The following is a 14043-nucleotide window of genomic DNA, read 5'->3' on the forward strand; positions in this document are numbered from 1 at the left end:
GTACGTATTTCCGCTAGACCGGCCGTATTAGTAGAAAGGAAGAAATAAGAGTGAGTTGGACAAGACTGCTCGTGACCCGTGAGAACGTATTCTGATCAACTTGTGCATACGTGTATGTATATATGAAAGGAATGGACGAACGGCACCCCATACACTACCTGCTTGTCTCTCTTTGTTTCGTCATGATGACGAATCGTATGCTTCCACTATTGACTTGGTCTGCATCTTTTAATTCGGCAAGCTTTTTCCAGAAGCAAATGCATTGGCCATCGAAGCCAGTAAGGCCGTAACTAACGATCTTCGTTCAGTTCGGTGATCGATTAACAAACACACGGCGTGATAGTTCTGCGCTAACCGCAGGATTAGGCATGCAAAACACACGCCGCACCAAAACCCTGGCTCTATTAGCGGGGCTTCCTTTCTTTTTCTGCCTTTCGCCGCGCGCTCTCAGGGCCTACACGGAATCGACCAGACCAGCCGCCGGCGTGGCTGGCCACACCATACCCCCACCCATCGGCCATCACCGATGCAATGCTGGTCTGGTCTGCCGGTGCTGGTAGCTCCGACCTCCGATTCCCCGGAGCGGCGCGCGCGGCCGACAGCGACGTCGGCGAGCCCAGCTAATCATGCAACGACCCGCGGCCGGCTAGCTATATATGCCTCCTCACCCGACTCCCAACCAACCCGATACGACGCACACGCCGCCTCCGATCCTTCCACCCCCGTGCATCAGCAGCAGCAACCCCTCTTAAACCCCCCGCCCCTCAGGCCCGCGCGACCTCGATCGGAGAAGCGAGGCGCTCGCTCGCCGGCGGGTCGATCCATATGGGAGAGGCCGTCACCGCCGCGGAGCTGCTCTACGGCATGCCGTTGCTTCGGTCGGTGACCGGCGGCGACGGCGGCGGCGGAGGAGGCGCGGAGCCCGGCGGATGCGGCGCGCTGCTCGCGGAGCTCAAGGTGTGTGGTGGTGGCCGTGCGTTCTCTCTCTCTCTCTCTCTCTCTCTCTCTCTCTCTCTCTCTCTCTCTCTCTCTCTCTCTCTCTCTCTCTCTCTCTCTCTCTCTCTCCGTCGTTTGCGAGCGCGCGCATCAGCGCATGGCATGTCTGAGCTGAGCGCGCGGTTGCCTGTGGTTTCAATTGCAGCAATTGTGGGGGGCGATCGGGAAGAGCCGGGAGGAGCGGGAGCGGATGGTGCGGGAGCTGGAGGCCGAGTGCATGCGCGTGTACCGCCGCAAGGTGGACGAGGCCACCGGCGAGCGGGCGCTGCTGCACCAGTCGCTCGCCGCCGGGGAGGCCGAGATCGCCGCGCTCACCGCCGCGCTCGGCGCTGACAACAGCCCGCAGCTCAAGGTATCGATTGCTCTCTTCCATTTCGCAATTTCTTTTTCTTAATTAATTCCCTGCAGACAGTTATTACTGCTCCTGCTGAATTTTTTTTGGAAGGAAACTGCTGAAATATTCTATCCGTTCAATTTAACACTGTCAAGAATCAAAATGGATAATTATTGGAGTAGTATAGTTTCTCATTGCGAAATGCAGTAGTGTAATATTACTCGTGCAATCACAAGTAATTATGTGTAGCTCTTGGAAATTGATACAGTACAAAATCAAAGTATAGTTCGTTATATGTTTCTACAGTAGTGTAGTTACGGTAAAAAAAAAAGAGAGAAGACAATAACATAACTATACTTTCAGTCTGAATATTCTTGTCAATGCCAACTTACTCAAATCATTTTCACACATTCAGTCTGAATATTCTTGTCAATAAAATCAAGACTGAAATAGCTTCATTCCAGGCATTGTAGTAAGACGACAGTTGATTTTATCTTACGATTGGTACACCGTCGTGATCTCCTTCCTCTAGGTGAACAAATGGACCATGACGTTGACCGAACGGGTGTCATCGGCCACATCCCTGCTGGAAGAACTGAGGACGATAAAAGCAGAACGGAGCAGGCAGTTCGCTGACATCAAGTGGGAAATCGAGAAGATCAGCGCTGAAATTTCAGGGAGGAGCTACGGCTACGAGGGCTCCCCCAGGGCCAGCGAGGTGGAGGAGCATGACCTGACGATCAGGAGGCTGAACGAGTACAAAGCACGCCTGACCAATCTGCAGAAAGAGAAGGTACGGCAACCTAGCGCATTCCTGGTTCTGAAACTTCTGAACGTGCAAGCTTGTGCAGCGGCACTTTCAGACAGGAAACTAAAAGTAGTAACAGATTAACAGATCCAGGGACTGCTTAACACAAATCATTGACTAATAACAGATACACTCAGGTCTGAACCTTCGGTGAGGTGGGCCTGTCAAGTGTCAACTAGTAGGACCGTCAGTTTCGGTCTTACTCTGTTCATGTCGTTCAGTTGGCATTGGCATTGGTTCATCAGTCAATTCGCCCTTGGCTTTCCTGATATTATCGTACTGGTTTCAGAATCCTGTCGTCAGCCATTCACACTCGTAGGAATTTGACTGTGACATCGACGCTAAGGCCTTGTTTGGTTGGCTAGCACGATTTGTGCTACGAAGAGAATCTTGCATGCATGAGTCCCTAAATGAAGTTTATTTGCAAAACTTTTTCATGAATGGGTGTAACTTTTCACAACGAATCTAATGATGGTAATTAATTCATGATTGGCTATATTAATACTACAGTAACTATCTTCTAATCATGCGGTCAAATGCCTCATTAGATTTGTCTCACAAAGTAGCGTAGAGGTTGTGGAGTTAATTTTGCAAACTGTTTTCATTTAATACCAGTAATTATCGGTCAAAATTCTCTAGCACAACTTGTGCTAGGGAACCAAACAGGGCCTAAAATAAACACCCCTCCCTCAAATTCTGCAACATGACACTGACGAACTGACACGAATTGTGGAATCTTTGCAGTCTGACCGGCTCCACAGGGTCCTGGAGCACGTCACGGAAGTGCACTCGCTGTGCGACGTGCTCGGCGAGGACTTCATCGCCGTCGTGAACGAGGTCCACCCGGGGCTGCACGAGACGGCCGACCCCGGCAAGCCCACCAGCATCAGCGACAGCACGCTGGGCAGCCTCGCCCAGGTCGGGGCGATGCTCGCGTCCGAGAAGGCCAAGCGGGCAGCCATGGTGCGTGCTGCCACCAGCCAGCCTTCTTCCCCTGCATCCGATCCGTTTCCTTTTAAACCTGCTCATCGATCGGCGTGTTCTGCGTTGCATTTGCAGCTGCGAGAGGCAGCGGCGCTGCTGGTGGAGCTGTGGGAGCTGATGGACTCACCGGAGGAGGAGCGGCGGGGCTTCAGGAAGGTGACGGCCGTTCTGAACCCTGACAAGGAGGAGGCCCTGTCCTCCGGTGTCCTGTCAGTAGCAACCATAAAGAAGGTGAGGCACTGAACAACTCTGCTCTCGTCGCTCATCAACTAGATGCATTGGTGAATGGTGACTGATCTGTTAAGCTGTTGCGTCGGCCGGCGCGGCGCAGACGGAAGAGGAGGTGGAGAGGCTGACGAGGCTCAAGGCCGGCCGGATGAAGGAGCTGGTGCTCAAGAGGCGGCTGGAGCTGGAGAACATCTGCCGGAGCATGCACGTGGAGCCCGATGCGAGCACCGTGCCGGAGAAGTCCATTGCGCTGATCGATTCCGGTATAGGTTCAGAGCTCTTGTGTTTGCTACTGAATTGCGCTCCAGGTGAAAGAGATGTATGTCTTGTCAGGGCTATGTGCCTAATGTTGAGTGGCATCTGATCCAGGCCTCGTGAATCCTTCTGAGCTCATGGCCAGCATCGATCAGCAGATCGCGAAGGCCAGGGAGGAGCTCCAGTCCAGGAAAGACATCATGGACAGGATAAACAAGTTGCTGCTGGCTTGTGAGGAGGAGCAATGGCTCGAGGAGTACAACATGGTATGTCCAAAATCTGCATTAGAAATATTGATTAACAACTAGTATGCGGTAATAAAAAGATAAAGACAGAGGGAAATGTTGCTTTCAGGATGAGAACAGGTTCAGTACTGGCAGAATCGCACGGCTCAACTTGAAACGCGCCGAGAAAGCAAGGCTTATCATCACCAAGATCCCAGGTAGTACATTGACAGATGATGACTTGGCTATCCCTACTGCATCTCTGAAGCTTTGAGGTCAACTTTCTGTTTGCCAGATGTTCGCTTACACTAACTCGCTGTCGGTAAATCTGCAGCCATCGTCGACAACCTGATGAGCCGAACACTGGCGTGGGAGAGCGAGAGGAAGAAGCCGTTCCTGTACGATGGCGCTCGCCTGGTGGCCGTCCTGGAGGAGCACAAGCAAGCCAGGCTGAGGCAGGAGGAGGAGAGGAGGCGACTCAGGGTAAGAAAAACAAGCATCACTGCAATTGTTTTCTCTGGCACCTGCAAGAACACGCTAATGAAGAGCTCTGCCGAGCCACAAGAATTAACCTGAAGTGATTTGATTCCCATGGGCGCAGGAGCAGAAGAAGCTGCGCACCCTGCTGAGCGAGAAGGAAGCGATGCCGCACCTGAAGCGGCCCGGCAGCAGCTTCGGCCGGGCGTGCGCCGCCGAGCCCTGCTCCGTGAACAGGAAGCGGGTGGACGCGGGCAGGCCCGCGCCGTCCGTGCGCAGCGGCGCGTCCTCCAGCGGCAGCGGCAGCAGCGGCGCGGGCGAGCTCCTGGGGAGGCCCCGGTCCTCGGCGGCAGGGGCGGGAGCGGCCGGGCATTGCGGCGAGTTCCTCAAGGGCGCGAGGCGGCTCTCCGGGCCGCCGTTCGGCTACGCCGCCGTGCCCAAGGCCGGCGGCGGCGGCATGTCCTCGTCGCTCGCGCTGTCTTGAACTGATCGCAGGTCGAAAACGAGTGCTAGTATAGTAGCAACACGGTCGTGTATACTATGGATACGTTTCGTTTACACGGTTAATGGATGAACATTTGCTAGCTCTATGGCGACGCCAATGGCGTGCGCGTGCGGCGTGACCTCGCCTTCCCATCGGCGGAAGCGAACTTGGTCGCCGGTGGCGCTCGGGCACGCGTACTCAACTCGGTCCGACGCGTGTTACCAACTTACCGTACGTGTCCAGACTTTCGAAGGGGCGACGGCTTTGCCTCGATCAGCTGCCGGATGCATGCAACGCAACGGAATGGGGGCGAGCCGGCGAGGCGGGCGTCACCTCGTGGAACCGTGGCCTAGTGCGGCGGTGGCGTGCGGCGCGCGACGAACGGGGGCGGTGGTGGACGTAGGGCGGCGCGGGCGGCTGGTGCTGTCTGCCACAACATGTTTTTTGAGTGGAAAATGTAAAATACAGTGTAGTCCTATGTCATGGATCAAAACCGATGAAAGTTACCCTTTTGTTTTCAAGTTCACAAAATGAACCAACTCTAGACGCAGCAACGGAGCCAGAAAACATGCACAAGCATGAAGAGGTCAACTATAACTATTTGCTAATTTTTGCAGTTGAAATTTTGTGATACATAGGAGTACCCAAGAGATTGTGTGTGTGTGTGGGTGGGGGGGGGGGGGGGGGGGCTGCCCCCTGCTGTCCCTCTCCACGCTGTATAGAAGTCGAGGCGTGCAGCTGGGCTGGTCGCTTGCTAGCTGAGGCCGCTCCCTCTACTCACACCCCGGCCACCCATGCCCCGTGCCATGGCACTCCTCCCTCTCGCAGTCCTCGTTCTGATCCAGCCTCGCAATTGTGGTCGGCACATTCACTATGGTCTTGTCCATCATTTTCCTCCTCATATACTATTGCCACCTGTCCTCCACGCCCGCAATCCCGACCGCCCCTGCACCTCATCCCTAAGCCGGTGGTCGAGTCGCTGCCCTTCTTCCACTTCGCCACGCTGCGAGGGGCGCGCCAAGGGATGGAGTGCTCCATGTGCCTCGCCTGCTTCGACCACGCCGACCACCTCCGCCTCCTCCCGCGCTACCGCCACGCCTTCCACCTGGCCTGCATCAACCGCTGGCTCGAGTCCAACGCCAGCTGCCCGCTCTGCCGAGCGCGCGTCGACGCCGACGACACCTCGCTACCCTCCAGCGCCTGCATCTTCTTTGGCGACGGCGACCTGTCCTCCGGCCGCTTCGTCGACGACGCGGCGAGCTGGCGCGACCTCCTCCACATAACCCTGTGATCGAGTATGTTAGTGTTAGTCCTTGTACATTGCTAGTTTGTTAGCAGTAGCTAGTCAGACTCGTGTCCGACGTGTGCTGTGTTCACGCGGGGGCACCCGTCTTCTGTTCTTCTCGCGTCGTAGGAGATATGTGCGGCTGTGCGTGATCGTGGGATGGCACGGTCCAGTAGTGGCATGCGTGGGATTAGCTGCCATGTTTAGTCTAACTGGGGGAGGCGGCATGCCATGACATGCATATTATATTAGAACAATACACGCGCTCCGCTGCGTGGGCTCGGACGCATTGAAGAAAAGATTGTTAGAGAATGAAAATTGTAGGGACAAGAATGTAGTGAATGGAGCCAATTTTCTCATTGATCTCAAGGTCCCTTTATATAGGGAGATTACAACCTAGTTAAGACTAGGCATTTAGAACATCAGTTTCTCTTTCTAATGGCAGCCATAAAACTCATTCATGGCATAGCAATAAACCCAATTTATATCCTTAACCATGGCTGTTACCATGGTCTTGATAGCTGCTTTGATGAGATCAAATAAAGAGCTTTTGTAACACTCCCCCCTTTTGATCGAGTCCACCTTTAAGATCAATGTTTTATCTTGAAACCTCCAAAAACCTTGTAGGGAAAAAAGGAAGAAATATGTGTAGATATGCCATTAAAAACTCCTTAAAACCCAGTGGGAAAAATAAGGATAAAATTGGTATGGCATATGTTGATTATTGTCTCATTGTAAACTCATATGGGAAAAACCTTGGAAGGAAAACCCATGACAAAGTTTAAAGAACAATAAATATGATCTGAGGATCATAATTGTAATTATATGTCTTTGGTACCTCCTCAAAAATCCCTGTGGGGGAAACAGGAGATATAACATAGGCTATGTCTTTAATATCCCAAACAAAAACCCCTGTGGGGAAAACAAGAGATATGACATATAAACTTGTATTGATATTGCCTCATTAAAAACCTTCTATGAGAAACCTATGTGAGGAAAAACTCATAGAGAAAAAGAGTGCAATATAATGTTTTGAACAGGTTATAGTCAGTGTTACATGGACACGGGTGCGAGTGTCAGTGTCTGACTCGGGTGCGGGTGTCCGAGTAACACAGGTTATAGTTTCAAGAGGAGTCTCCCCCTGAACCTTGCAAATCTCAAAGTCATCGCATACCAATCTCAACAACATATTGTGATATGTGGAAATTGGCAGGGGCTTTGTGAATAAATCTCATGGAGTTATCACTTGATTTAGTTCGCAAGGTGTTTATCTCCTCACTTTTGTGGGAATAAATATTTCTAGAAGGCAATATAGTGATATTGCTCTTATGTAACCTATTGACATCCAAGCAACACAAGTTGCATTAACTTAAATGTAATGGCTAGGGATTCGATGGAATCAAATGTGACCATTCGATGAAGTTATACATGTTCATGTAATACTTTAGAATGAGGAGTGGAAGTAGCCATTAGAGCCAAGTTTGATGACTCCTATGAGAACTTTACCACCATAACATCAGTATGTGATATGGCAATATAGGGGATTAAATAGCCAATATCTTGATACCCCACATGATCATATCTTAATTTAGATAATAATAAATCAAGATTTTTTTTTGTGCCTATAGATATCTGTGGATATCTACTTTGACTCCCACCTTTCTGTGGTGTAGAAGTAGCACTATTATGAGCTATAGTAAGTATCTGCAAATGCAATATCAGGCCTGTTGCGATATGCAAGATACATGAGCACTTTTATGGCACTAAGGTTGCAATCCCAAGGGTCATCATGGATAGTGATCCATATTTAGGGATTGAATGACCATATTGTTGGTAGTATGGTCCAATATTATTTGGATATTGGTATACAATATCAATGGAATATTGGAAGACTGATGTGTGCTTAAGTTATGGACTCAAGCATAATTTGGTTTTTACCTAAATATTTCATCTCAAATCCGTCTTATATGATGACTACCTGTTTTGATGTGTCATATGAGATGTATAAAATCCATGGGATTCTATTATGAGTACACAGGTGGAATCATCAATATGGGAGACATCCTTCTGTGGAAGGAACTCGCCTAGTCAGTTGTACCACAATCAACTTGACTATTTCAAGTCTTGGCGTGACTTGATTATACACAACGTATGTTGCGATTTATGTTTTGATTCAGAATACAAAGTGCATTGGGACCTATAATCCAAATCTATCCAAATCAAATTTGATCTGCCAGTTATTGATATAGAAACATAATTTCCACACATACCAATAGGTATGTTATGCTAGGTCTCTGCATGAAACCATGTGCTACAAGCTCTCACTATTTCACCACCTTATGGATTTGTGAATCCATAGTGCTTCCGTTGAGAAAGCATTGTTAGGAGAAACCATTAACAAAGTAAAGATTTCTCACTTTGAGTGAAAGCAATTCTCCTTAATTGCCACCTTTGTTTGACCCAATATGATGAGTGTTGGAACACTCTGCCTAGGACTTTTGGTCTGGATCCAGATAAGATGCGTGGCAATATTGAGGAGTATGTCGACATTTTGTAGTATTTTGGATGATTGATTCAATGGAACCAATTTTAGCATGTGGAAATATTGACCCTTTTGAACTTCATGTTATTTCCCACAATAACAAAGTTAGGGCGTTCCAATGACCCAGCGCCTATATTTGTGCACAAGTTGTGCTGGGCTTTTGGATGTTAAACATCCATAGGCTTTGGATAGTAAATATCCATATGTTGTCTATCAACATGAGGTTGATATGAATGTATTGTCTTGGAGGATTTCTCCCCCTAATCAAGAATGCTTGCAAAAAGCCGTCTCCCCATGTGGCCATACTTCTCCCCCTCTTGTTCAGATTCGGGAGATGAGTGGTTTTGTTAGGTACCTCCACTATTTCTGGCACATTAAACGGGAATAGGATTTGGTGACAAGTAAATGCATTTGGCAGACAATTTGCAATGTGTTGCAAATTTTAGATGGTCTGAACTGTTGGTTCAGAATCTTTGGTACGTGGGTATGAGGATCGAACATCAATGATGACATTCTCCTTTTCTGATTCCTGGCATTCGATGTGTGGTAAGTATCTCCCCCTAATGCCTAGAATCTTCCTCAAAGTTGTGTTCAACATACGGGCAATGAATGAATCCCCTATTTGCGATCTGAGATATTATTGAATGACGGATAATGATACCTCATGTCGATCTCAAAAATGCCCTTGGATGTATGTTGCGGTGGTGATATTGGTACGTGCAAAACGTTACCAATTCGCATATGGGAAATGATTTGGTTGTAACCAAATTTCCACGTACTGACTGCAACGGAGGGAGTCGTATGATTGTAGTTTGATAGATTTGGATCTATGTTGCGTTGTGTAAATCCGCATACAACCAACTGAATGTTGGTAAATTGCAATTCTATTTGAATCATCAAACAATTTGATTCTCTTGACAAGAGATATAGTTTTGCCATTGTGTGTGTGCACACAAGATACTTTATGATAAAGTCCAAAAAGCCAAATAGTTCCATGTTAATGGATTTAATCTCGTGTCCAGGATCATTTGCTCTAAATTGAAAAATTTGAGCAACGAGTTTAGCAAATTTGTGATACTTTATGAGTAAAGCACACATTTAGGACAGCAATGAATATGCATTGAATAGTATCTTTATGTTCCATAAAGTAGCAAATAGAGTCACATAAATGTTCTTGAATTTCTTCTAAAAATTTAATGACTCATATTTATGTAGTGACTTAATAGAATTGATAATAATTTTCTCATCATTCTAGATGTAGAATGGTCAAGGCAGATATGCCCAATCTTGATGCGATCAAGAGAGAAAATTATTTGTATGCTACATGTAAAGGGATTGATGTATGTATAATACACCCCAGATGATGGAAGGATTTTGCACAATTATGTAGTTTTCAAATGTGTTGCACTAATGTGAGTGAGATTTTCATCATCGCTCCATAGTATTCGGTTTCCATGAAAAACCATGCAACTTGATAACATGAAAACATCATATGGTATTTCTAGAATCCGGATACTTGATGCATCCATGATTTATTGAATACCATAGAGAGAGCATGATCTCTCACAATTGTGTTAGTAGTATAGTGGTACACTATACATGTTTCATTTCTATCTGGTTGAATCCCATATATAAGCGAGGCAAAAGAATATGTATATCATGTCTGAGGTACATGATATTTTTGTAATGGACAACATACCACATGTGGTAGTATGAATTTAGGCTAATATTATTTCCGATGGAAATATGGACTTTTTCCAGCGTTGCTTGTTGAAGTGAACTTCAAAATATTCCAAAGAACTCGCTTGTCTCCAATGAATTGGAGGTATAGTTGAGCCAAATGTTAGATTTGGCGTTTCTGTGTTCATGGATTTGTACAATCACACTTTTGTTAAAATGTGATATTTGTCACACTTGATCATTTTCCGATGGAAAATGATAGCCACATTCAAGAGCATCCATTCTGATATAAATTGCCATAGAACGAAGATCCTTGATAAATGAATGAGTGAACAATCATTTATGATTTTGGCAATATCACATCCTTTGTTGAAATCCTGATGAGGGACTTGCAAAAGGTAGATGGATGTCTTTTCCTCAGATTTGTAAAATCCAAGTGTTGGAGTTGCATAAAAGACGCAAAGCACAAGTGTGGCAATATCCAGAATGGAGTGAGCATTTTGTTGGCATTGAGCAACAATAGCAGTGATGCCATATGCCTGAATGATATCGTTGGTATCTTAATGCTCATGATAGGAAAATAAATTTCATTCAACGCGACTTTGGAAAAATTCAAAAATAGAAATATTAGCCATGTCCTACATAATTTGATCATGTATGAATTTACTTGTTAGTAAATTATATAGCAATAAAGGCAAAATTTTGGGTTCAAGTTGATACTTGATTAGCGTTACCAATATGTTGAATCCATTCCTGTGGGAATAGGTGATGTAAAATCGTTGCCAAAACATAGGCTATGTGTAACCTCCAAAATAATGTACCATATATTGCTATTTATTTAAGCAAATGATACTTAAATAACTTCATATTCAAGATGTGTCTTGAATTGGAATATGCAAATATTGTAAAAATCAAGATGAGTCTTGAATCACATGTAGTGTTTACCTCATATTGGATAAGTGATTGAAAATCACCATGAATAGTAAATATTACCAAGACCAATCCGAAGGATGGATTATGATAATCACCCGAAGGTGTAGACCATTTTACTATTCAATTCAAATTGGATATGCACACTGAGGATGAAATCCCATGGTATACTGTGGTACACCTTGTGTATGACCAATTTGAAAAATGAAGAAAATTATCACCATGAGGGTGAAGGTCATTTTCTAAAACTCAATATTGGGTATGCACGTTGAGGATAGTCAACACGTGCAACACAGTGTAGATCCTATAGTAGTACTGAGGTACGATCTCGTGTATGGCCAATATTTTAAGTTTTAGAATATTATCCATAAATAATAAGGTAATCACATAAAGTATTTGCATAAAATAAATTAAGCACTTGGGCTTACGATATAAGCTAATGGACTTAATTAAAAAGAAAAATGCATAAATGAATTGCATGTAAAGTAAATTGCATAGAAAAATAATATGGAATACATTATTATTGGGATGTCATGAGGACAACACTTTGAACAATATACTCAACATAAGAGTACATTTGATTGGGAATTGCCGTAGGCAAACATTTTGCACAATGTGCTAGAAGTTACTAGAATAGAAACTGAAATATGAATTTACTGTGGCAAACTCATATATATATATTATGATGCAATATTCTGATGACTGATGGTCTCAAAATATTATTTACATGAGGTAAATATTGTGCATCATGATTCATTTTAAACATGAGGTATTAAAATGAAAATTTACATGAGGTAAGTATAGTACATTATAGATCTTATTAAAACCTGAGGGCTATTTGCAGAATTTAAATTGTTCGAAGTACAAATACTTGAATTTAAATCCTTGCTGAAATGTAAATACTGAAAATAGTAAATACTATTGGGCGGTGGGCCGAGACAATCTCGATTTCGGCCCACCGCCGCTTTGGGTCCAGGGGGGCAGGGTTGGCGCGCAGGCCGGCGCGGCTTATCGGGCCGTTCAGGCCGGCCCAGAAGCCAGTGGCCTAAAGGCCGGCTCGGGCTAGGGTTGGGGGGAGCCCCCACCCCCGCCGCGCCGCACGCTAGGCGGCCGCCGCCGCCGCGCCTGGAGGGCGCCGCCGCTGCGCCTGAAGTGCGCCGCTGCCGCGCCTGGGAGGCGCGCTGATGCGTCGCCGCCAGGGCAGGCCGCCTCGCCGTCGCGCTGATGCGCCGCCGCCCCATCGCGCCGTCCTCCGCCTCCCACCACCGCCCGGACCCGTCTCCACCGCGCACCTCAGGCCTCCCCCTCACCGGAGCGAGGTGGGCGCCCCTCGAGGCCGCGCGAGGTCGCCCCGGCTGGGACATGCCCGGTCGGGATGAACCTGCGCAGCCCTGGGCGGCGGTTCGCCGCCGCTGTCGCGCTGCGACGTGCCGGGACAGGGGGTGGAGGCGGGATTGGGAGCGGAGGCGCCATGGCCGGCTCGGCGATGCCGAGCTCGTCGACAGCCGCCGGCGCCTGAGGTGGGGGTAGAGGGGCGAGCTCCGGCTCATCGAAGACGACCTTGTCGGCGACGTAGGAGCTCTCCCCCTCGTCGTAGAACGGGAGGGCGCCCCGGCGCGCGGCCCTGGTGCGCAGGAGCTCGAAGCCCGGCGGCTCCAGGGGCGTCGGGGTGTACTGCGGCGTCGCCGGGGGGGCCTGGCAAGCCGCGAGGTCGACGACGCGGCGAGCTCCATCGGCAGGAGCTATGCCACGGCGACCACGACGGCGAGAACGGCGCATTGGAGCAAGCAGAGCCTCAAGGAGCTGTTCACGGAGAAGACGACGGAGTTGAAGCATTTTCGGTGAGCGCTTCGGCATCTTACAATTGCTATTGTCGTCAATCTCCTCCTCCTTCTTCTCTTAGTTTGCTCAGTGTAGAGCAGGGTGCTGATAACGTGTTAGAGAATGAAAATTGTAGGGACAAGAATGTAGTGAATGGAGCCAATTTTCTCATTGATCTCAAGGTCCCTTTATATAGGGAGATTACAACCTAGTTAAGACTAGGCATTTAGAACATCAGTTTCTCTTTCTAATGGCAGCCATAAAACTCATTCATGGCATAGCAATAAACCCAATTTATATCCTTAACCATGGCTGTTACCATAGTCTTGATAGCTGCTTTGATGAGATCAAATAAAGAGCTTTTGTAACAAAGATAGCACAAAAGAAAAAATGGAAAGACACAGCGTCAGCAGCAGGCAGTAAAAGAACATGAAGGAAGAGGAGCAAGAAGCTGTGTCTTTTACCGCAGGGAGCAGGCAGTAAGAGATAGAGCAATGGGAACAGGCCCTACAATGGGAGCAGGCAGTAAAAGAACACGAGGTAGGTATAAAAGCTCGAGACGCTGTGTCTTTTACCGCTCCCCAGACCCTACACCGCCTCTACCAGAGCTAGGCGAAACCGGCGCCCCGTGGAGACGGGTCAAGTGACCCCGACGCGACCCTGACCGAGTAGGCCCCGCTGAGACCCAGACGGAGGCGAGGCGGTGCGGCAGGCCCCGGGGGCCCCGAGACGGCGCGTACACGGGAGCTCGGCGCGGCAAATCTAGGGGCCGTGTCGTGCGTCCCTCTCCGCGGAACAGGCACACGTGTCGCTTGGCGAGCAGCGGAGTGCTCCCACGCGCCCCTCTCCAGAGTATAAACAAGAATTAGAAAAGAGTTTTGTCAATTATTTGTCAGCACATTTTTTAAAGAAAAAAATGTGTCAAATTTTGGACCATTTGACCGCTTTAAGATCCTTGCGGTGCTTGTTTAGTTTGTCTTCCCACAGCACTGATT

At 47.8% G+C, this 14043-nt stretch overlaps 1 protein-coding gene across 1 annotated transcript; it reads left to right on the forward strand.

Annotated features, from left to right (window-relative positions):
• The first annotated feature begins 668 nt into the window (after positions 1-668).
• LOC120649955 (65-kDa microtubule-associated protein 6-like) lies at positions 669-4896 on the forward strand. Its single transcript, XM_039926902.1, has 10 exons — positions 669-957; positions 1142-1348; positions 1863-2123; positions 2883-3101; positions 3198-3353; positions 3454-3613; positions 3720-3871; positions 3960-4047; positions 4164-4312; positions 4431-4896. Exons 1-10 carry the CDS (start codon positions 826-828, stop codon positions 4788-4790), a joined length of 1884 nt encoding a protein of 627 aa, XP_039782836.1. The 5' UTR covers positions 669-825; the 3' UTR covers positions 4791-4896.
• The last annotated feature ends 9147 nt before the right edge of the window (positions 4897-14043 follow it).

Source organism: Panicum virgatum, chromosome 9K (assembly GCF_016808335.1).
Source record: "Panicum virgatum strain AP13 chromosome 9K, P.virgatum_v5, whole genome shotgun sequence".
NCBI classification, from domain to species: Eukaryota; Viridiplantae; Streptophyta; class Magnoliopsida; order Poales; family Poaceae; genus Panicum; species Panicum virgatum.